At 46.1% G+C, this 24489-nt stretch overlaps 1 protein-coding gene across 7 annotated transcripts in view; it reads right to left on the minus strand.

Moving 5' to 3' along the window:
• tmem117 (transmembrane protein 117) overlaps positions 1-24489 on the minus strand; it is a 476044-nt gene that overhangs the window by 401425 nt on the left and 50130 nt on the right. For 2 of the 7 annotated variants that reach the window (XM_072485068.1, XM_072485069.1), the window contains exon 2: positions 6351-6659. The exons of 1 other annotated variant lie outside the window; for it this stretch is intronic. In XM_072485068.1, coding sequence (XP_072341169.1) covers positions 6351-6659 — 309 coding nt within the window. Of the gene's footprint in view, positions 1-6350; positions 6660-6726; positions 6924-7274; positions 7422-7608; positions 7717-24489 lie in introns of those variants that run through there. 4 more of the 7 variants (XM_072485070.1, XM_072485072.1, XM_072485071.1 and 1 more) reach the window with 4 other exon arrangements.

Genomic DNA, 24489 nt, shown 5'->3' on the forward strand with positions numbered 1-24489 from the left:
GCCTTATCACCCATCCACGAATGGTTTGTCCAGTCAATGATGCATGCACTGAACGTCTCCAGAAATCAACGGTAATTACATCGACGCTTAAAAATAGTTTCTCGGCGACATCTCACAATACCACACACGCGACTACACAGATTTGTTCAGCTTTACTTCTAAAGAAGAGGAATCTGAGAACTACATCTCATCTACTTTTGCCACAGGAGATGCCAAAGATAATAGAATTCAATCAGCAGTCGAAGATCATGAGAAAATAAGGTAATTCAAGAAGACACTTGTTTAAACAAGGAGAGCAAGTGTTGGCACGCAGCTATACCACTAGTGAGAAGGGAGTTCCTCCAACTGGATTAGCCCAAACTGGCCCAATTCCCCACACAGTAAAAACTGAATGAGATGAGTTAGTGTGGAGATGACATGCCAGTCAGTTTGTTATCCAGATGTATCGATGTGCCAGTACCATGTATGACAGAACTATCTCAGGAGGAGGAACCATCCATACAACTAGATCATGTGACTGTGACTTCTGGTCAATCCGCTGAAGTACAGATTGCCGAAGAAACCCCAGCTGTAAAAGAGGCTGTAATGCCTTCCAGGGTAGAGACATCCACAGAAGAACCTGAGAATATATCAAGAACAACCAAATCCCTGAAGTGTGCAGGCAACAGTCCGGAATAGATGCCAACCAGATCATCTTTCCTATTGACTATTACTACTATGTAATAATTTAATGCCTACCCTCGTGTTTTTGTTTTAATTACTATGTAAAAATACCTCAGGAACCTCCTCTTGGCACGAGTAGGCATCGCCTCCAATGCACCAGTGCCGTCTTCGGACGCCTGAGGAACAGAGATTTCGAAGACCGAGACCTTAAACGCAGCACCAAGCTCACTGTCTATGTCTACAGAGCAGCAGTAGTCCCGGCCTTTCTGAATGCGCCAGAAACATGGATAATGTACAGCAGACACCTCAAATTCCTGGAAATATATCACCAATGTTGCCTCTGCAAAATCCACTGGCTTTAGACGTACGAACAGGAGCATCCTCCCCCAGGCCACAGTATCGAGGCATGGGTCATGCTCGACAAGCTGCTATGGGCAGGCCATATTGTCCGCATGCCCGACACAGGGCTCCCAAAACAAGTGTTCTACTCTAAGCTCGCAATGGCAAGTAATCACTAGGAGGGCAGAGGAAAGGCTACAAGGACACTCTGAAAGGATGTTCTAAATAAATGCAACATCCCCGTCGACACTTGGGAATCACGAACGCAGAAATTGGAGAAGCATCATCTGCGAAGGCGCCAATCAGCTCAAACATCACAAGATGGAGCACGTGGAGGCCAAGCAGAGAGCGCAGAATCCAGAGCGTCCCACCCACCTCATCAAACATCACCTGCCAAACCTGTAGCAGAGTTTAAGGATCCAGGATTGGACAATTCACCCAAGTCACTCTCAACCGGAGGGACTGTCGAAGAAGATTACTACTGTGTAATAGTTCAATGCCTGCCCTTGTATGTTTTAATAACTCTGTAAAAATATAGTTATTTATTGTGTAATATTTACACTCAATGACCAGGAGAGTATATTGAAACCCTGATTCACTTGCTGATTAATATGTTGGGGAACAAGCAATTAAGTGAGTTCAGAAGAAGAGGGTGATGATTACTACTCTGAAGATTCATTGTTATTCATTCTCCAATGTTAAAATAAGTTATGCTGTTCCACTTTCAACCCAATTATGGACAGTTTCTCCTTTGTTGCTACAAAGGAAAACAAAGTTGAAGCTGGAGCAGTTTTCTTCTAATAAATTTAGAGTACCCAACATATTTTTTCCAATTAAGGGGCAATTTAGCATGTTCAATCCACCTACCTTGCACATCTTTTGGGTTGTGGGGGGTGAAACCCATGCAAACACAGGGAGAATGTGCAAACCCCACACGGACAGTGACCCAGAGCCAGGATCGAATCTGGGACCTCGGTGCCGTGAGACTGCAGTGCTACCAGTGCACCACCGTGCTGCCCTCAAGCTGGAGCAGTTTAAGTGATTAAACCTAAATGCATTCTGTACCATGCTCAAGATGACTACCCCCTTGTGGTAGTCCAGCTTGTGACTGGACTAAAAGCTAACACAGGATTCATCAGCCAAGACACACCACAAAAGACTGCCGACGTCTTGCTGTTGAATGACAAGATCATCCCTTTAAGCAACACTCGCTCAATAGGTGTAAATCTGGTGAAGTCCAGAAGACCCTTGTGCACAGTCCCACTGGTTGTCAAGTGGCTGATGTGCAAGTCAGGCTAGTGACAACTCCTAGAGGAATCACAGAACACTTCCAGAAACTGCAGGGAAATCGAAAGGAGTCTCTTAGGAGGCACAGAATTGCCAGAAAGGGCTGTCTCATGAAAAGAATGTTAAAGACCTCCGAAAACAGATTCTGAGGCGGATGGGGGAGAGATGCGTGGCAGGGGACAGCGTGAAATTGAATGGATGGGTTTCCCCCCAGGAAACTGCCCACCCAAACTCAGACGCAATTTCACATCTGGACAGTGTTATAACCCCCCGCAAGACCCACGAGGACGACCCGATCGATCTCCCCATGGGTTTCGCGGAATGCAAGCGCCCCTGCGAAACCTATATGCTTCCGCACCGTACATTCTCGTGTTTTTAATTGGTAAGATACCGCTTCAGTCTGTTTCACCACAGTCCACCATGCACCAACGTTCAACTTCAAAATTGCATTCAATAACCACATCTCAAAATGTTAGCAACCAACCAGTCTGCGTGATGGCTAGTTGCTGTCATTTAAACCCATACAAGACCCAAATCCTTTCTTTCTTTATTAACACCACCATCCACTTTTGCATTGCACCATCATTCCTTCTGTCATTTACTCACACCTTCCTTCTACCCAATCAAAGACATTCCCCTTTTGTTCTATCCTCCCACCCTCCTTCCCCTGGACTCTGTACTTAACAAATCACCCATTTCTTTCAGTTCTGATGAGAGTTCATGGACCTCCACCTCAGCTTCCCTATTTGAACAAACTATTTGCCACGCCGTGTATTTCTAGGCTTAAATCGGTGTGGCAAGTAGTGGAGTTGATCATTGGGAACAAAGAGGCAGAGCACCTACATGGATGTGACCTTGGAGGGACAGATTTCCAAAAAGGACAATGGCCTTGATTTTTATGGGGCGGGATATTCAGGCTGTCTCCGGGGCAGTTTAAAAACAGAAGATGGGAACCGATTCTGGAGTTCCTGGTACTGGCTATTTTCATAGATGCAGTACAAGGGTGCAGGCAGCAAGCTCACACACTGCAATCCCAATCTGACCAGGATCGTTAAAGGTGCTCATATAACCCCCGCAATTTTTACACAACAAAGCCAGCTTCTCAATTACTCGTTCCCGTCCCCTCAGAGGTGCTCTGAACCATAGTCTAGATTCAGGAACCTTTTCAAAGGCAAGTTTGAAAGATCTTACCAATGTTACAATACCCCCTTCCATTCACCCAGTACAGACTAGGTTGTTTGTAGCTCATTTAGACAAAGTGTAAAAATGCTGAGAAAAAAAAAAAATCCATTCATAAATCTTTGGATTGATTTATTTCACATGTACCGAAGAACAGCGAAAAGTATGTTTCCAAGGGAACGTATACAGTAGACAAGGAAAAGTAATCAACAGAGTACATTGACAAATAGTACATGGACAAATAGTGATTGGTTACAATGCGGAACAAGGGCCAAACAAAGCAAAAATACATGAGCAAGAGCAGCATAGGGCGTTGTGAAAGAATTTGCTGTTCCTACATTAAAGTGTCAATCAGGGCTGACACAGTGGTTAGCACTCCTGCCCCACAGCACCGAGGACCTGGGTTCAATCCCATGTCACGGTTCATGTGGAATTTGCACATTCTCCCCACATCTTCAAAGGTCTCCCCCCCACAACCCAAAGATGTGCAGGGTAGGTGAATTGGCCATGTTAAATTGCCCCTTAATTGGGTACTTGAAATTATTATTTTTTTTTATTTTATTTTATTTATTTATTTTTTTTTTTTTTTTAAATCACTGCTCCTTGGTATGGTAAATGTTTGTGGGGTTGTTGCATTCCCCACCAACCAAAATCCTACCAAGCCAAATATCCTTCCATAATTAGCATATGGGCTCAAACTAGCTAGAGAGAAATTGAAAGAGGCCAAAGGAATTATGGTCGTCCTAACCTTTTGCCTATCCGGGAATTACAGGACGTGAACTAATAAAGGAAACAGAACAGTGCACTAAATAATTAAATCTACTGCACACAAGTATGAGGCCGTCACACTGAAGCTGGTCAGGCCCACTTTGAATATTGTACTCAGTTCTCGTCAGCTAGGCACAAGGAAAATATCTAAATTCTGCAATTACTAGTGACAAACCATGAGGTCAATCTCGAGTGTCAGAGGAAAGTAGTGAAATGAGAGGAGACATTAAAGATATCCAAATTAATTAGTTGGTTTGAACAATATTGGCAGGACAAGTGACATCAGCACAAACAGAGTGAAGAAATGTTTCCTGATGTCAGTGCTGGAATTTGGACTTCTACAAATAAATGACGGTAGCACAAGTGGCTAGCACTGTGTCCTCCCAGCACCAGGGTCCCAGGTTCGATTCCCCGCTGAGTCACTGTCTGTGCGGAGTCTGCACGTTCTCCCAGTGTCTGCGTGGGTTTCATCCGGGTGCTCCAAGTTCCTCCCACAAGTCCAAAGACGCTCAGGTTAGGTGGACTGGCTATGCTAAATTGCCCATATGTGTCCAAAAAAGGTTAGCAGGGGTTATTGAGTTACAGGGATAGGGTGGAAGTGAGGGCTTAAGTGGGTCAGTGCAGACTCGATGGGCCAAATGGCCTCCTTCTGCACTGTATGTTCTATGATACCTGGGAATTGGAGGTTGCTCGTGGGGCAGGTTTTAAGGGTTGGACAGAAATTCCACTCCTTCCCAACGCAAAGAATCCCAGACCATGGTTTTTAAATAAATGTTTCATAACTGTACAGTCAGACACTTTCCCTCCAATTTTGAAACCATCCCTTGTGCACAGATAAGCATTTGAGTCACAGCAGGTAACTTGTTATCCCTTCCTGCTGTACATGTACCAAGTCATTAAAAGGGACTATGCAAGTAACAGAACTGAAACTGCTATGTTCCTGCAATAGTGACAAGATAATAAGTCTACACATAGTTTGCTGATATTAAACTCATGTATACATGCACTGGCCCACTCGGAAATGTGGTGGAAAAAACAGGAAACTTCAGAACAAGTTGGACTTTATTTTTGAAGCTATCACGGTAAACTGTTGAACTTTCTGGATACTATATAACTGAAAGATGGCCAACTTTTTCAAACCTTTTAAATGATTCATGTCAATATGGATCAAGAATACACTCCAATAAATTAAACCAATACCATGTGATTTTCGTTAAAAAAGGGTGTGCCTCTTGCCATTGCAATGAAATAAGTCTGGCAAAAGTTTAGTTAAAATACAAATATTGACATAGAAAATGAAGCACCAAATCAAAGTAACATTTTCATACAGGTCTGGACTTTTTCTTTTTATACTGTGCCTTTTTGTATTCACAGATTTTATTTTAAAAAGGAATATTCTCCCAGCATCCTAAATGACCCAGGAATTGAATTAAGTTTGAACAATGCTTTGGCCTTTATGTTGGCCTGAAAAAAAACTCCCTAATCTCCTTTCAAGCTGCCTTTTGAAAGGTGAAAACATAGGGGGAGTAAACTTGGCAAAAGGAAATCTGCCGGGTTCTGCTGTCAGTTTTCATTACATCTGGAATTAAGTTTATCATCTGGTGAGACAAGAACCATAGACTCATGAAAAGGGATGGATCTGAGCACGAGCAGAATAATAATTTTTATTGTCACAAGTGGGTTTACATTAACACTGCAATGAAGTTACTGTGAGAAGGCACTGAAGAAAGCCTGCAATCCCTTCATCACAAAGTTGTGCCAGGGGTGGGTGGACCACCAGGGTCAGGGAGGTTACCTGCTGCTGGCTCCTTATGGTTGAGGTGCAACATCTGACCCAATAATTGGGGTTGATTAAAACACTATGTTAATTGGTCATTAGAGCATTCAACTAGGATTGACCCATAAATGCACTTTAAATCCATCCCATAAACTAAACTTAATACCCAAGGAGCAGACTTTGGTCAAGTTAAAGTGCCAACATTTTGAATGACTCACATGAATATGAAAAGAATGCTTGTCAGTTTTAATTAATAAAACCTAGGAACAGAAAATAAAATGAAATGGCTTCCATAGCAACTATGCAGTGTTCAAAATGTGACTCAGTTGTGACTTACCAAACATCCGCTGATGGAAGATGAATTTTCCTGCAACAAGGCCAGTAATAATAGCTAGTAGCCACAGTAGCACTTTCAAGAAGCTCCACCCTCCTCCAGGGTACTTATTTACTATGAAGGAGAAGCAGTTTCCAACCACAATTACATTGGCGGGAGTCGGACTGTGGGAAATAGGATCTTCAGCAAAAATAAGGAAATTGAAGAAAGTCACCAAATAGGCAACAACCAGCCGACTCCATGGATGTTGGAAATAATAACGAAATGCTTTAACCATCCTCATACACATGGGCCGACCCTTCAACCTGCAGTCTGTGGGGAAAGAGAGATGAATTAGCGATTGAGTAAGTTATCTACGGAAATACAATTGGATATTTACCTGCTGTGCGGTCAACAAAGTTGCATCACCATTAAAAGTTACGTTTCATAATGAACAGTGTCCTTGAAGCCCAGCTGAGGGAGATTCTCGATCCTGGTTGCTCCCCCGCCCGCTTTAGCAATTATCTTAATGGTGACTGAAATGGTTTTTTATAACATGTGTGTTCAATGGCAAACGAGGTGCAAAGTAAAGCTGGAGAGAGAGAGAGACTGTCATTTGTTTCCTATTGAAAGGGCCATTCTTACGGGCTGCAGGAGTGACCAATCGCTGTTCCTTATTGCAGAAACCTTGGGTGTGAAATTCCAGTCATTTTCATCTGAACATTCCACACAATTTAAATAACAGCCAGCACAACAATGCATTCTTTTAAAATCAGAAACTTTCCACTTATTTAAATAGCATCCACTATCTAAACAATCCACACAGCCGAAAGTGAACTCCAAAATATTTACAATAAATGGTAACTGCCTTTAAAATCGCCCACCTACAATGACGCAGGATATATACCAGGTTTAATACTACTGTCTACACTCAAGTCACAACCCCACCTTTCCAGAAGTTTGTAGGCTGCTGTTGGTCTCCTTCTGCTTCCCTGCACTCAAGATTAACATTAAAACTGTCGACTAAAAAGCAAATGTGAGCTGAGACAGGAGTTTTTGACTGCTTCCCTAGGCTGCTGTAAACAAGGCCGGCCACATGAGGAGGATGTGGAGTCTCACTCGGAAAGCGGCTGAGCCAGTTTTACCAGCCTAACAATAATTACAAAGGCCAAGCTGTGTGCAACACTGCGTCAACCCCACACATGGAATGTAAGTTTTTAAAAACAGTTTCAAAGTTAAAAAGGAAAGCAATTTTCTCGTAGGTAATAAGTTAAAGTGTTACCAGCAGAAGGCATCCTGGTCTCAAGTTATTCTGGAAAGAGCTGCTAACTCTTTCTTAACCCCTGCGCACAATTTCAAAAATACACCGCGAGTGGCTATCAGATATATCTGCGTGTGGTGTAAATATAGACACTTTCCTGCAACTCCCCCCCCCCCCCCCCCGAAAACAAACGCAACAGATTAAATATATGCAAAATTATTTATTTAAAGTTCTCTTATTACTCAGCAAGTCCAGCGTTTCAAACTGACATTTTCAGAAACGTATTCGATTTGTGATCTTAAAAAAAGTAGGCATCTTGCCCAAAATTGCTCCCTGGCATAGTGAAATGAAACTTATATCACCTTATCGTCTTACATTGACTATATGTCCAACCATGAGGTTATATTTATACCAAATACACAGACGGTAACTTCAAATTTACACACGGTCCCATACACTTTCCACCATGAGGCTTTATTTTAAATTAAATGTATTGGTGTCACGTTAAAACAAGTGATCACTGTATCACAGCCTCCCAATGTTAAAGGAAAATATGATGTGGAGATGGCAGCTGGGGTGAGCGCAGTAAGAAGTCTTACAACACCAGGTTAAAGTCCAAAAGGTTTGTTTCAAACACTAGCTTTCAGAGCACTGCTCCTTCCTCAGGTGAATGAAGAGGTATGTTCCAGAAACATATATATAGACAAATTCAAAGATGCAAGACAATGCTTGGAATGCAAGCATTTGCCGTTAATTAGGTGTTTAGGCCGACCAGTCCTTTGTCCTCTTCACTGTCAGGTCAGATTAGCTGAAGATGCTGGGGATATGGTTCGGAGCGGCTGGGGCGTGCACCAAAAACTGGGAGAAGTGCATCGCCAAGGTAAGACAGAAACTGGGCGGGTGGGAGCACCGCTTCCTCTCCATTGCGGGCAAAACCCTGGTCATCAGGTGTGAGGCACTCTCGGTGTTATTGCACGTAGCGCAGGTCTGGCCCATTACCCGAACCTACGCCGCAGCAGTCACCCGGGCCATCTTCAAATTCATCTGGAGATCCAAGATGGACCGTGTCCGAAGGGGCACCATGTACAAACCTCTGGATAAGGGAGGGAAAAACGTACCCAACGTCTCCCTCATCCTGATGGCCACCTTTGTGTGCAGCTGCATCAAGCTGTGTGTGGACCCCCGGTATGCAAACACCAAGTGTCACTACATACTGAGGTTCTACCTGTCCCCGGTGTTGCGAAGGATGGGCCTGGCCTCATTGCCGCGGAACGCTCCAAGTAGTTGGACCGTGCCGTACCACCTGTCTCTCGTGGAAAAGTTTTTGAAGAAAAACACCTTTGACCACAAGGCAATGAAGCAGTGGTCAGCACATAATGTCCTCGAGGCCCTCAGGGAAAAGGAGACTGTGGAGGACGTTGGACGGTTCCCTGAGCAGACTGCCAGAGCCATCTGGCAGAACGCCTCATCACCAGAACTTACAAACTAGCACCAAGACCTAGCTTGGCTGGTGGTGAGAAGGGCCCTCCCCATCAGATTCTTCATGTACACCCGAAGGCTCAGTGCCGTTGCACGCTGCCCTCCGAGTGGCTGTGGGGGAAATGAGACGGTCACCCACCTCCTTGTGGAATGTGCCTTTGCAAAGAAGGTCTGAAGAGAGATGCAGTGGTATTTCTCAAGGTTTATCCCGAGCAGTTCTAGGACACAGGACTCTGTGCTTGACGGGCTGTTTCCAGGGGGACACACCGAGACAAACACCAACTGCTGCTGGAAGGTCATCAACTCGGTGAAAGACGCTCTTTGGTCTGCCCGAAACTTGCTGATCTTCCAGTGCAAAGAGCTGTCCTCGACCGAGTGTTGCAGACTGGCACATTCCAAGGTCCAGGACTACGTGCTGAGGGACGCACTCAAGCTTGGGGCAGCTGCCGCCAAGACGCAATGGGGAAAGACCACTGTGTAAGGTCTTACCAGCAAATGTACACCGAAGGGCAGGTAACAGTGTAAACCCCCCCTCGGTCTGGGTCATTAACACTCCAATATATAAAAGAAACATGACAATGTAAATGTTTAAGAAGGAATTGTAACGTAAAGAACGATATATGTGTAATGTCAAAATTGAATGGAAGAAAATCAAGGGAATGTGTAATTCTGATGGAAATGTACAGTCAAGGCAATTCAAAATGTTCTGTAATGTTTAGTATAGATTTAATGATACAGTATATTTTTTGGGGGGGAAAAAGAAAAAAGTTTACAGATCCAGAGATCGGGGTAACCCCAGGTTAAAGAGGTGTGAATTGTCTCAAGCCAGGACAGTTGAAAGGAAAACATGTTATATTATAATCTATTGGAGCCTGTGTGCATAGCACGGTGCTGTCTCTTTGTGTATTTACGGTTCTTGTGCTTTGCAGACTGTTCATGGTTCAGTTTTGGTCTGCTTCTTTGCAATGGTGAAATGCCGGGCGATTTCGCTGTATTTGACCTGTTTAATGTTGGTGTTTTGTATTTTGTTTTTTGTGTCCGGAAGAATTGGTGTTAAACTAAAAGAGCTAAAGGAAAAGTGTTAGAAATTCCTGTTTGACGGAGCTATTCCAATGACTGAATTAGTAAATGCAAAGCCTTGTATATTCTGAACCCCACAAATCACAGTGATACTAAATTATAAATTAATGGCTCACATTTATTGAACATGGGTCAACTAGTCATTCTTACTGTTTCTGTTTTGGGGAGCATTTTCTGTGCAAAATGGGTGGAGTGTTGATTTACACAACAGTAATTAATTGTTCCTGAGTGTTTTGTGACTTTTCAGAGACGCGGTAATGCATTAATTCAATAACTGCAAGTTCCTTCTTTCCGTCACTTGAGCAAGCAACAAAAAAAAACTGGTCATCTGACTCAGTAACAACAACAACAAAAATTAGTAAATGAAATGAGACAATATTAGGACATTCAGTTCTAAAATCACTATTCAATTTCTAAGTGTTACTTCTAAATACATTTGAGAATGCTCTAGCTTTAACACAAAAGTATAGTGACAAAAAGTGTGAAGGCACTTCGACTTTATCATTGGGAGGCTGGAGTCTCCACTTTTCCGATTATGTGTTTTCATAATACAATTAATTTTAAAATGAAGTCTGATTGATCACTTGCAGCAAGTGTGTCACAATATCCACTCATGTATATAATGAGATGCAGACAGGCAGTGATTGACACACAGGATGACCAGTAAGCACACAACACAGTGCAGCCAATCACCAGACAGGACACTACCACTATAAAGCCAGAGGACACTAGGTTTCAAGCTCTCTCGGGACCCAGCCACTGAGACAGTCAGAGTCTACGAGTTAGCAAGTGCAAACACCATGCGGTAGCTAGTAAGTCTGTCCAGGCTACTACAAGGTCTCCAGTCAGTTCAGTACAGTGTCGACCCACAGCTGAATATGTATATCAGTTCTATCGTTGAATAAAACAGTGTTGGATCTTCTCCAGTGTTAGACGTCTGTTTCTAGCTTCCCTGCATCGAGTGCAGTCCACATCGAACCTACCTGCCTAACACACCATCCTACCAGAGTGATACTGATTTTGACGGACCTACCTCGAGTGAATCAGCATTGACCAGCAAGCAGCCATCCGGTGAAATGGAAAACATCCAGCCTCCTCCGCAGCTCCGCATCTCCGGCAACCTCGGCGCCAATTGGAAAATCTTCAAGCAAAAGTTCCTCTTGTACATCGAGGCCTCCGACCTCGAAGCAGCATCGGATGCCAGGAAGATCGCGCTATTTCTCTCCACCGCGGGGGACCACGTCATCCACATCTACAATTCCCTTACGTTCGCTGACGGCGAAGACAAAACAAAATTCTAATCAGTCCTGCTGAAGTTTGACAGCCACTGCAACGTTGAGGTGAATGAGAGCTTTGAACGGTACGTTTCCAGCAGAGACTTCAGGGTAAGGGTAAGGATGAACCTTTTCAGTCCTTCGTGACCCATCTCCGCATCCGAGCACATTCATGTAACTATGACTCGACGGCTGATTCCATGATCTGGGATCAGATCGTTTTCGGGATCCACTCCGACTCCCTTCGATAGCAGCTCCTGAAAAGCTGGCCTCCCACGAGGTGGAACGGGTGCAGGCCATTGCACAAATGCAGCGCCTGAGCATCGAGGAGAGTGGCCGTTCCGCGCGCTTTTCCCGGGTCCCTGACCGAGTGGACGATGAGGCCGACAACCCGACTGCGCAGGTGCGTACATCGACACACTGCGCATGCACGATGGCGCACGGAACGCGCTGACGTCGGCGTCATGATGTGTCCGAATTATGGCTCCACACACTTAAAGTGGCAATGTCCGACAAAAGGACGCCGGTGTCTACAGTGTGGCAAGCTTGGCCACTACGCAGCCCTTTGCAGATCTGCTCCACCGCTCAGCAATCAGCTATGCCAGCTGCGGCGCAGAAGTGTCCGTTCAACACAACAAGGCGTGCCAGATTCCGATCCCGACAGACCAACAGACCCTGATGCTGAGTGCCTCAAGTCCCCCTAGCGGGTGGGCATCATAACTACACATACGCTGCCTTCCACCACAACGGTGAAATGCCTCTCGATCCTCAGTGTGGATCCCGACGACGAGTGGTGTGCTGTCCTCACAGTTAACAAGGCTCGCATCCGATTTAAACTGGACACCGGCGCATCAGCGAACCTCATCTCAAAATCCGACCTCGGAACCATCTGTGCCAGACCAAGCATTCTTCCACCGGCTTGCCAGCTCCTTGACTACAATGGCAATGCCATAGCTGCCAGTGACTCCTGTCAACTAGGGGTATCCAACAAGGCGATCAAGGCAACACTGCAGGTTTGAAATCGTCGGGCCTGACAGAGCATCCCTGCTCGGTGCTCGAGCCTGCAAGCTCCTGAACCTTGTTCGGCGAGTCCACACCATGTCATCGTCACCGGCGACGGCCTCGCCTGATGGAAACTTGCAAGCCGACATAGATGATATCACGCAGTACCACAGCATATTCGATGGACTGGGCACACTCCCATACCGATATAAAATCCTGCTCAAGCCGAACGCCACCCCTGTAATTCATGCACCACGCCGGGTGCCGGCACCCCTCAAGGATCGTCTGAAGAAGCAATTACAGGACCTCCAAGACCAGGGCATCATATTGAAGGTCACAGAGCCAACAGACTGGGTCAGCTCCATGGTCTACGTAAAGAAGCCGTCAGGGGAGCTTCGCATTTGCATTGACCCTAAGGATCTAAACTGCAACATCATGCGGGAGCATTACCCGATACCAAAACGTGAAGAGTTGACCAGTGAGATGGCTCATGCCAAATTCTTTACTAAAGCTGGGAGCCTCCAAGGGTTTTGGGCAAATACAGCTGGATGCGTCCAGTCGCAAGCTGTGCACGTTTAACACCCCGTTCGGTCGCTACTGCTACAACTGGATGCCTTTTGGGATCATATCTGCCTCCGAAGTATTTCACCGCATCATGGAGCAGATGATGGAGGGCATTGAGGGGGTGCGAGTATACGTTGGCAACGTAATTATCTGGTCCACAACACCCCAGGAACACATCGCTCGCCTCAAGAAGGTATTCCAGAGAATTCATGAACATGGTCTCCAGCTCAACATGGCCAAGTGCTCATTTGGCAATCGGATATTAAGTTCCTGGGTGACCACATCTTGCAGCAGGGCGTGCGGCCAGATGCCGACAATATCTTGGCGATCGACGCCATGAAGACCCCGGAGGACAAGAAGGCGATCTACCAGCAATCCTGCCGGCCCATGCGATCACCGCGATGGCAGTGATCCCGCCTATCCACATGCAGGCGGCTCCTGATCCGCCTCTGCGGCGATCGACAAGAATTTGTCGCCCACCACAAAGATTGAATCTGTAGACTGAACTCTTGTACATTTTGTGACTTCATCGATTTAACCTCTGTAAATATTGTTTTGTTTGCCATGTATCTGCACTGTCGACACCTTCCTATGTATATACGTTCATTTAGACACCTTTTGTATATAGTCAGGCATACATATACGCACGCACACCTTAGAATTTATTTATCTGAATAAAAAAGGGGGAGATGTCATAATATCCACTCATGTATATAATGAGATGCAGACAGGCAGTGATTGACACACCGGATGACCAGTAAGCACACAGCATAGTGCAGCCAATCACCAGACAGGACACTACCACTATAAAGCCAGAGGGCACTAGGTTTCCCGCTCTCTCGGGACCCAGCCACTGAGACAGTCAGAGTCCAAGTGCAAACACCATTGTAACCACCTAAATTGGCCAACTCCCGATTTAAAATGGCGAATGGCAAAGGCTGATGGGAAAGTCAGCCAACATAGACAGAAACCAGCAGCTGCAGGTTTGCTGTGTATTTACCTCTGCAAAGGCCAGACAACATCGATACCAGTGACCATCAGCATAACAAAGTAGCAGCCATCTGCATACTGATGAGCAATCCCCGGGAACAATAAGTAACATTTTGGACACACAAAGCAAAGCCAGACTCCTCGGCGCCAGCAGGAGCCAACACAAAGGAGGTGACCGAGCACCTCAAGACCGCCCATCGATCAGGGAACCGCTCCAGTATTGGAGAAAATCGAACCAAGCGATTGGGACAAAGTCCAATCACTTGGGACCAGGTACAGGGTCCGCCCCGAAAAGCGGGAAGCTCCTGGGGACTATAAGAGTTAAGCCCCAAGTTCAAATCGCTCTCTTCACCTCTGCGTCCTGCCCGGGTCACCCAGCAACACGAACCAACATTGACCGTGACCGGTGCAGTGACCACCGAACAAAGTAAGTCTTAATTCAACGCTCTCTACAAGATAGGCGCTCCTAGCTATCAATCCGTACTAACTTCGAATCCCGCAGACTCAGAACCTGAACGAAAGGCCATTTGTTCCCCTGACCTGGTGGGCCAGTCCGAAGTTAAGTATAGGCCTGTTAGTTGTAGAAGTAGCTTAGACGTAGAATTTGTGTATGAGTAGCGATTACTGTGTATAATAAATGTGCTTTGATTTGAATCTTACTAATCGGTGTATTGAGTTATTGATCATTACTTGGACTTGAATCTCGTGGCGGTATCATAAAGATACCTGGCGACTCGAGAGCAAAGGTAATAAAACAGAGCAATTGAACCAAGGAGAAAGTTAGCAACACCATGCGGTAGCTAGTAAGTCTGGTCAGGCTACTACAAGGTCTCCAGTCAGTTCAGTATACTGTCGACCCACAGCTGAATATGTATATCAGTTCTATCTTTGAATAAAACAGTGTTGGATCTTCTCCAGAGTTAGACGTCTGTTTCTAGCTTCCCTGCATCGAGTGCAGTCCACATCGAACCTACCTGCCTAACACATCCGTGTGCAAGAACTGAGTGTACATTTGAAGCCATTACAGCTAAACTGGACCAAGATTGCCCGACGTTCAATACCTGTTCTGCTCTGATTTGATTCACATCCAGAACAGCACTCACTATCCTACAACTGACTTCTCTGCCACTAGTTTAAGAGGTACAAAAACCAAGCTAGACGCCCTAATACATCTGCCAACTGTATATATGTGAGCATGAATAAGCTCCACCAAACTGTTGTCATGAACTAATGCAACATATAGACATGCCAGTGGCATGATGGCGCAGTGGTTAGCACTGCTGCCACAGGGCGCTGAGGACCCGGGTTCGATCCCGGCTCTGAGTCACTGTCCGTGTGGAGTTTGCGCATTCTCCCCGTGTTTGTGTAGACCTCACCCCCACAACCCAAAGATGTGCAGTGTAGGTGAATTGGCCACGCTAAATTGCCCCTCAATTGAGAAAATAAATGAATCGGGAACTCTAAATTTAAAAAAAACATAGACTCACATTAAAAGTGTTAAAAGCTCAAGCTCTTGATTATCTTCTGCACAAATGGCTTTGATCTTCTATGGATTGAGATACTGAAATGGTTTGAATCAAATTCAATTAAGATACAAACTTCTCTCCATATATTCATTGATATGCATCACAATTGAGCATTGAGGATTTACTAGCCCTTTGATGGCTTGCTATTATTCATGTCTGCAATCAGTTTAAATTCAACATCTGCTGCATTCATTAGTTTTCTATCTCTAACCTCTTCAGAATAATTGTGTTTACTTGAAAAATATGATATGCTATTGTGAGGGGATTTATTTTTGAGTAGGGTGGGTGGGAGAGGAAAGGAACAGCATCAATGTCATTCTGACAACCCAGTAATACGTGTTGAAGCAATCACTTACAACCTAGATAATAATGGGTTTCAGCCCCATCCTCAGATCTGCTTGCCATTGTTCGGAAGCGAATTTGAGCTCTTGCTACAGGATTGTATGGAGGTGGATAGGTTGACAACCCTCTCATCTGATACAATTTGTCACTAATCACAGGCTAGCACTGACAGATACTGAACAGCCCACATTTCAGATCATTTTGTTCTTGCTCTTCCTCAGTGACAGTCTTCTGTTAGATAAAATTACATATTTTTATTAAAAACAGCATAAAATCTAAAACTTGATGCTTGTCTGTTCACTGATTTTCCATTGTTCTAAGCAAGATGACAGAATCATAGAATCATAGAATTTACATTGCAGAAGGAGGCCATTCGGCCCATCGAGTCTGCAGCGGCTCTTGGAAAGAGCACCCTACCCAAGCCCACACCTCCACCCTATCCCCATAACCCAGTAACCCCACCCAACACTAAGGGCAATTTTAGACACTAAGGGCAATTTAGCATGGCCAATCCACCCAACCTGCACATCTTTGGACTGTGGGAGGAAACCGGAGCACCCGGAGGAAACCCACGCAGACACGGGGAGAACATGCAAACTCCGCACAGACAGTGACCCAGCCGGGAATCGAACCTGGGACCCTGGAGCTGTGAAGCAATTGTGCTAACCACCATGCTACCGTAATCTTTCTCCTCTTTGCTTCCCCCTTCCCCTCCCCCACATCTACAGTTCACCCTCTGATACAGGAATAACTAAAGTTCAGTCAGCTCTCCGCGAGTTAACTGTGATTAAACTTTTCTTTCTGAAAATATTTTATTCAAGGCATTTTCACATATATACACAAAAGAAAATCAGAAGAACAACAGAACAACTCAATGAACAACCACAGCCCACCTGCCACTCTGACACCATCCCTACATCACATCCCACCTCTCCCTTAACCCCCTCAACCCCCACTAACCCCTCAATCCTCCTTAAAGAAATCAATAAAGGGTTTCCACCTCCGGGTGAACACCTCTGCTGACCCCCTCAAAGAGAACCTGACCTTCTCCAACCTCAGGAATTCTGCCAGGTCGCTCCTGCACTCCCGCTTTCGGTGGCTCCGAGCCCCGTCTCTGGGCTATCAGGGAGGCAAAGGCCAAAACATCAGCCTCTCTGGATTCCTGGGTCTCCCAAATATTGCCAGCTCTGGACTCGGAACCAGCTCCACACCCAGCACGTCGGACATCATGCCCGAGAACCCCTGCCAGAACCCCCTCAGTTTCCGACACGCCCACATGTGGATGAGATTCGCGGGCCCCCCATGCACCGCCCACACCTGTCGTCTACCCCCGCAGAGAACCTATTCATCCTCGCCACCCTCATATGAGCTCTATGCACCACTCTAAACTGGATGAGGCTTAACCGCACACATGTCGAGGACGCGTTCACTCTCCGCAAGGCCTCTACCCATATCACGGCCCCCACCTCCCCTCCCTGGTCCTGGCGAATGTGATACAAAATAGTTACTTTCGAGATATTAGTTACTGTAATGTAGAAATAGGCCAGTCTAATTCTGTTAGTTCACAGCCAAAGGATTTCAGAACGCATGGCAAAGGAGGGGGGATGGGGTGTCCAGTGGAGGAGGAGAAAAGGATGCTGGGTAATAAGAGGCCAGGGGAAGGGATGAGAAGTGAGCCAATTAGGATGTATGGCCAGGTCAGGAGGGGTATAGGATGACCTATGGGAATCGTGTATGTGAAACTTGATGCCATTTGAATGTGTTGGTAGAGATTTCTTTCTTCTACAGAATCACTCGATTCGGGAGACTCAGGAGGCAGCATGCGTTCTGTGTCTGTGTGAAACGAGTCAGACATGCAAGTCAAATAAAAATAACTAATGCTATGCCTGCAAATCCATCTCGAGTTTTATTGAGGCCAGACTGACGGGTAAAGAATTTAAGATTTCTCAGTCCTCCTCCCATTTATGCTTAGTGTCCCCCACCATCAACTCCCCACCATCAACTCCCCGCCACTCCATCAACTCCCTATAGATATCCGACATCTCCCCCTCTACTCTAAATGGGTACTCTAAATTTTTTTAAAATAGAGAATGAGAAAACTCCACACGGACAGTGACCCGGGGCCAGAATCGAACCCAGGCCCTAAGCACCTTGAGGCAACAGTGCTAACCACTGCGGCACCGTGCCGCCCCCTTTATAAATGGCACCCTGATTTCAGAATCCCGGCCTTGCCAGTGTGCCCCTCCAGTTGGCTGTGTGATCCTTGTCCACACTTTGAAATTGCAGTGTTGTTAAATCAGGTGAGAAAAGGCATGTCTGAAGCCGGTGAATTTCACAGTTTTCTTGACTGATCCAACACTGCAATTTTGTGAAAATTGCACCCCTAGACTGGAGTCAGCTGCACACCTGTACCCTCTACTGTAAATATATACATTGTTATGAGTTGTTAATGAAGACTGGCTGTTAACACACTGTGGTGATCACAGGATTGATTGTAGGAGGCCCTGGACAATCAACAAAAACTAAGAGCTTTATTCAGGAGATGTCAGCACTGCTGGCTGCAATGTTACATTACCCAGTTACCCTTGCATGCGGCCAATGACGTTGTTTTCTTAAAGTGCCGCTGCTCAGCTGCCAGGCTGCTGGTAAGGAATCACTAAAAATAGTATAAATAGACAACTCATAGAATCCCTATATAGAAGGAGGCCATTCGGCCCATCAAATCTGCACCGACCCATGAGCGTTCTACCATATCCACTCCCCTGTAACCCCATGAGCTAACCTGCACATCCCTGCACACTAAGTGGCCAATCTACCTGACCTGCACATCTTTGGACTGTGGGAGGAAACCGGAGCGCCCGGAGGAAACCCACGCACGCATGGGGACAGTCACCTGAGGCAAGAATTGAACCTGGGACCCTGGTGCTGTGAGGCAGCAGTGCTAACCACTGTGCCGCTGTGCCACCCACAGCACAAACTCTAGGCTATGAAGCCTACTTCATGATGTCCAAAGCAGGATTCTTCAGTTAAAAGCAAATTACTGCGGCTTCCGGTAGCTGCCACGGAGTGAGCGGTCACACATTTGGTAGCTCCCTCTCAAGGTGGAATTTTTCGGTCCCTGCCCCATCTGAGGGGTGAGATGTTTGGATGGAAAGAGGTGTAGGAGTGCCAGGAGAAAGTGTAACTCCTTTGGTGTGGTTGGTGGATGGATCCATGAACTAGGAGTGGGTCAAGAAGAAGGGGGCGATTGGAACAAGAGAGTCTTTGTGGTGAGCCACAGGATAAGATGGCAGAGGGTAAAGGGCGTGTTCTGCCAATCAATCAACTGTGGGGCAGCACGGTGGTGCAGTGAGTAGCACTGCTGCCTCAAGGCGCCGAGGTCCCAGGTTCGATCCCGGCTCTGGGTCACTGTCCGTGTGGAGTTTGCACATTCTCCCCGTATTTGCGTGGGTTTCGCCCCCACAACCTAACAATGTTCATGGTAGGTGGATTGGCCACACTAAATTGCCCCTTAATTGGAAAAAATGAATTGGATTCTCTAACATTTATTTATAAAAAAAGATTCGACCAGCTGGTGGGCTTTTTAAACACTAAGTTCAGTCAGCAGAGGAGGGAGGCCCTGGAGGTCCTGGCCATGGCGGTGGAGTCGCTCAAAGCAGGTATTGAGAGAGTGGAGCAGCGGCTCGAGTCCCAGGGTCGGACGATCCAGAAAGTGGAGGAGACAGTGGGGGAGCGCGAGGAGCAGTTGGTCTCGTTGGTGGCCGGAGTGGGTGTGATGTGGGAGACCCAAAGGAGGCTGAAGGAAAAGGTGGACGATCTGGAGAGCAGCTCCAGAAGCCAAATATGAGGATCGTGGGAATGCCCGAAGGCATCGAAGGAGCGGAGGCAGGAACGAATCTGGCCAATACGTTGGAGAGGCTGATGGGGCAGGGGGCCTTCAACCGGCCTCTGGAGGCCGACCGAGTCCATAAGGTGCTGATGAGGATGACCCGCCAAGGCCGATGGTGGTGCGACAGCACCGCTTCTTGGACAAAGCGAAGATTCTGCGGTGGGCGAGGCAGGCGAGGAAGTGCACCTTGGATGGGAACGAGCTGCGGTATACCAGGACCTGGGCACAGAACTGGCAAAGAGGTAGGGCCGGGTTTAATCGGGTCAAGGCTGCCCTCTTCAAGAAGGGGGTGAAGGTTGGAGTGCTGTACCCGGCCCGCCTATGGATGGCTTTCCAGAATCGAGAATATTGTTTTGGTACGCCAGAGGAGGCGTTGGAGTTTCTGAGGGACAATGGACTGGCAGAAGAAGGAGGAAAATTAACTTTTGAGGAGTTGTGAGGAGATTTTTTTTGTTCTTGGAAAAAACTTTATCCCTTTTGAAATGCTTTGGGTTTGGTGGTGGGGTGTTTAGGGAGCATCAAGAGTGAGTGCACCTTTTTCTGTTTCTTTATTTCTTGGGGGAGTGTGAATGGGGAGGGAGAGGAAATGGAAGGGTAGCAGGTTAGGGGGCCTTGCTAGCTGGTGGGCTAGTTAACGGGAGCACAGTGGGGGGTTGTCAGGAGGTAGGTGCAGTGAAGGGGAATGGGGCTGTTGTTTTGTTTGTGGGGGGAGGGAGCTCGTTCCCATCCAAGGTGCACTTCCTCGTCTGCCTCGCCCACCACAGAATCTTCGCTTTGTCCAAGAAGCGGTGCTGTCGCACCACCATCGGCCTTGGCGGGTCATCCTGTGTGACTGTTGTAGCGCAGCAGTGATGACGGTGGACATCCGAGGGTGGGCCGGGACGGTCGCGTGATACAGGCCGAGGGCTGGCCCAAGAAGGGATATGGTTGACGGGCGGGGGAGTTCGAACCCAATGTCGGTGAATGTGTTGGAAGTGGTGAAGAAGCTGAAAGGGTTTATGGAGCGTATGGGGGTGGGGTGGACCCGTGGAGGTTTGGGAGACCACGAGCAAAGGAATTTTCATATTTCTCCCATGTGCACAGGGTGTACTCCCGGATTGACTTCTTATTGTTGGATAGGGCATTGCTGGCAGAGGTGGTCAATTCAGAGCATCTTGCTTGGATGGAGGGACTTGGAGCTGCCAAAAGCGTGGGTCTGTGTGAGCGATCTGGCGGAATTCCTGAGGCTGGAGAAGGTCAAGTTCGTCTTGAGAGGGTCGGTTGATAGATTCGCTCGGAGGTGGAAGCTGTTCATTGACTTCTTTAAGGAGCACAGTAAGAAGTCTTACAACGCCAGGTTAGAGTCCAACAGGTTTGTTTCAAACACTAGCTTTCGGAGCACTTCCTTCACCCAAGGAAGGAGCAGTGCTCCGAAAGCTAGTGTTTGAAACAAACCTGTTGGACTTTAACCTGGAGTTGTAAGACTTCTTACTGTGCTCACCCCAGTCCAACGCCGGCATCTCCACATCATGGCTACCTTCTTTAAGGAGGATTGAGGTGCCAGCAGAAGGGGAAGGGGGGATGGGGGGAGGGGGGGGGGGATAAAGGTGTTAAAATGGGGAAGGCAAGACAAGAGGGGGTATAACAGGAGGAATGGGTGTTGATTTTCGAGTCTGGGTGTCTCTTTGTCAAAGCTAGAGAGACTTGGAAATAGGATCAGATTTATGCTTTTGTGCCGGGGGGAGGTCGGACGACTAAAGACAAAGGGAATGTAAATGGTGATGATAATGACTAAGACGGGTGCTGAAGGTGACATATTAACAGAGCTAAGCAGTGTGTTAAAGGACAACTTGGAACAATACTTGCTTACGTTTTATTCCAACTCATTATGAACAATACTGACGGTAGAAACAAGGATCCCTCTTCAATCGGTTCATCCATTCCCTGGCAGTTGTAAATAAGTAATTCCAACCCACACCTCACGGAAGTTTTCAGATCCTAACATTGGTTAAATAAATAATTTCACTACACCCCTCTTGGTTAGTTTCCCCATTTAAAAACTGCACATTCTCCGTTCATGCTCTTCCACATTTACTTTCTATCTACTTCCTCTTTCAATCTAATACAGGCAAATCAAATAGATGGCATGACCAACCTCATGCCTGGCCCCAATTTTCTTTTTCCAAGATCAATAATGTAATCAGCTCTGCCTTTCCTTGAAGGAAAAAAAAGTCAATATAACCCTTCTACACCATTACCCTTACTGTCTCAAAATCGTAAGTTACTTATCAATTAATAAACAGTTAACATTATTCACCCTGTCAATGTCAATGTTCTTCCAATTTCTCATATTTCCTCTTTTCATACTTACTTCCTATTCTCTTGATTTCTACTACAGCTGGGAGCCGGTTTAGCTCAGTTGGCTAGACAGCTGGTTTGTGATGCAGAGCGAGCCCAACAGCGCAGGTTCAATTCCCGTACCGACTGAGGTTATTCATGAAGGCCCTGCCTTCTCAACCTTGCCCCTTGCCTGAGGTGTGGTGATCCTCAGGTTAAATCACCACCAGTCAGCTCTCCCCCTCAAAGGGGAGAATGCCTGTGGTCATCTGGGACAATGGCAACTTTACTTTACTTACTACCACAGCTGTTTGACACATAGTATTGTCTGAGTAATTTAGCACCATAGTAATGTTCAGCATAGCTAGGATTGTTCCCATTATATCACTACATTCAATCAGTGACCAGATATTATGATCGGCCTAACATGAATACCCTTCTGGATGAATAAAACAGAATCTCCTTCCTTACTGTAATTTAAACAACAAGTCATTTAGATTTAGAACTGAGTCTGTAGACTGGATCCAGGCTGACATCAGCCTAACACTCTTTATGGTTCATGAAGAGAAAGCGTAGTGGGCAGGGCTGACAATCTAACCCCGTACTTGCCATAGTCAATTGTTTGTGCTATACAACTCGCGTGTTATATTCTTTTGACCCTTATTGAAGAGCCTTGTATGTATGTTGCCAATTGGATGTTGTTATGTACAGTAAGAAGTCTGACAACACCAGGTTAAAGTCCAACAGGTTTGTTTCAAATCACTAGCTTTCGGAGCACTGCTCCGTCCTCAAGTGAATGAAGAGGTATGTTCCAGAAACATATATATAGACAAAGTCAAAGATGCCAGATAATGCTTAGAATGCAAGCATTTGCAGGTAATTAAGTCTTTACAGATCCAGAGAGAGGTATAACCCCACGTTAAAGAGGTGTGAATTGTCTCAAGCCAGGACAGTTGGTAAGATTCCGCAAGCCCAGGCCAGATAACATAAGAACTAGGAGCAGGAGTAGGCCATCTGACCCCTCGAGCCTGCTCCTCCATTCAATGAGATCATGGCTGATCTTTTGTGGACTCAGCTCCACTTTCCGGCCCGAACACCATACCCCTTAATCCCATTATTCTTCAAAAAACTATCTGTCTTTATCTTAAAAACATTGGATGAAGGAGCGTCTACTGCTTCACTGGGCAAGGAATTCCATAGATTCACAACCCTTTGGGTGAAGAAGTTCCTCCTAAACTCAGTCCTAAATCTACTTCCCCTTATTTGGAGGCTATGCCCCCTAGTTCTGCTTTCACCCGCCAGTGGAAACAACCTGCCCGCATCTATCCTATCTATTCCCTTCATAATCTTATATGTTTCTATAAGATCCCCCCTCATCCTTCTAAATTCCAACGAGTACAGTCCCAGTCTACTCAACCTCTCCTCGTAATCCAACCCCTTCAACTCTGGGATTAACCTAGTGAATCTCCTCTGCACACCCACCAGTGCCAGTATGTCCTTTGTCAAGTAAGGAGACCAAAACTGAACAGAATACTCCAGGTGTGGCCTCACTAACACCTTATACAATAACCTCCCTAGTCTTAAACTCCATCCCTCTAGCAATGAAGGACAAAATTCCATTTGCCTTCTTAATCACCTGTTGCACCTGCAAACCAACTTTTTGCGACTCATGCACTAGCACACCCAGGTCTCTCTGCACAGCAGCATGTTTTAATATTTTATCATTTAAATAATAATCCCTTTTGCTGTTATTCCTACCAAAATGGATAACCTCACATTTGTCAACATTGTATTCCATCTACCAGACCCTAGCCCATTCACTTAGCCTATCCAAATCCCTCTGCAGACTTCCAGTATCCTCTGCACTTTTTGCTTTACCACTCACCTTAGTGTCGTCTGCAAACTTGGACACATTGCCCTTGGTCCCCAAATCCAAATCATCTATGTAAATTGTGAACAGTTATGGGCCCAACACTGATCCCTGAGGGACACCACTAGCTACTGATTGCCAACCAGAGAAACACCCATTAATCCCCACTCTTTGCTTTCTATTAATTAACCAATCCTCTATCCATGCTACTACTTTCCCCTTAATGCCATGCATCTTTATCTTATGCAGCAACCTTTTGTGTGGCACCTTGTCAAAGGCTTTCTGGAAATCCAGATATACCACATCCATTGGCTCCCCGTTATCTACCGCACTGTTAATGTCCTCAAAAAATTCCACCAAATTAGTTAGGCATGACCTGCCCTTTATGAACCCATGCTGCGTCTGCCCAATGGGACAATTTCCATTCAGATGCCTCGCTATTTCTTCCTTGATGATAGATTCCAGCATCTTCCCTACTACCGAAGTTAAACTCACTGGCCTATAATTACCCACTTTCTGCCTACCTCCTTTTTTAAACAGTGGTGTCACGTTTGCTAATTTCCAATCCGC

Source organism: Scyliorhinus torazame, chromosome 19 (assembly GCF_047496885.1).
Source record: "Scyliorhinus torazame isolate Kashiwa2021f chromosome 19, sScyTor2.1, whole genome shotgun sequence".
NCBI lineage: Eukaryota > Metazoa > Chordata > Chondrichthyes > Carcharhiniformes > Scyliorhinidae > Scyliorhinus > Scyliorhinus torazame.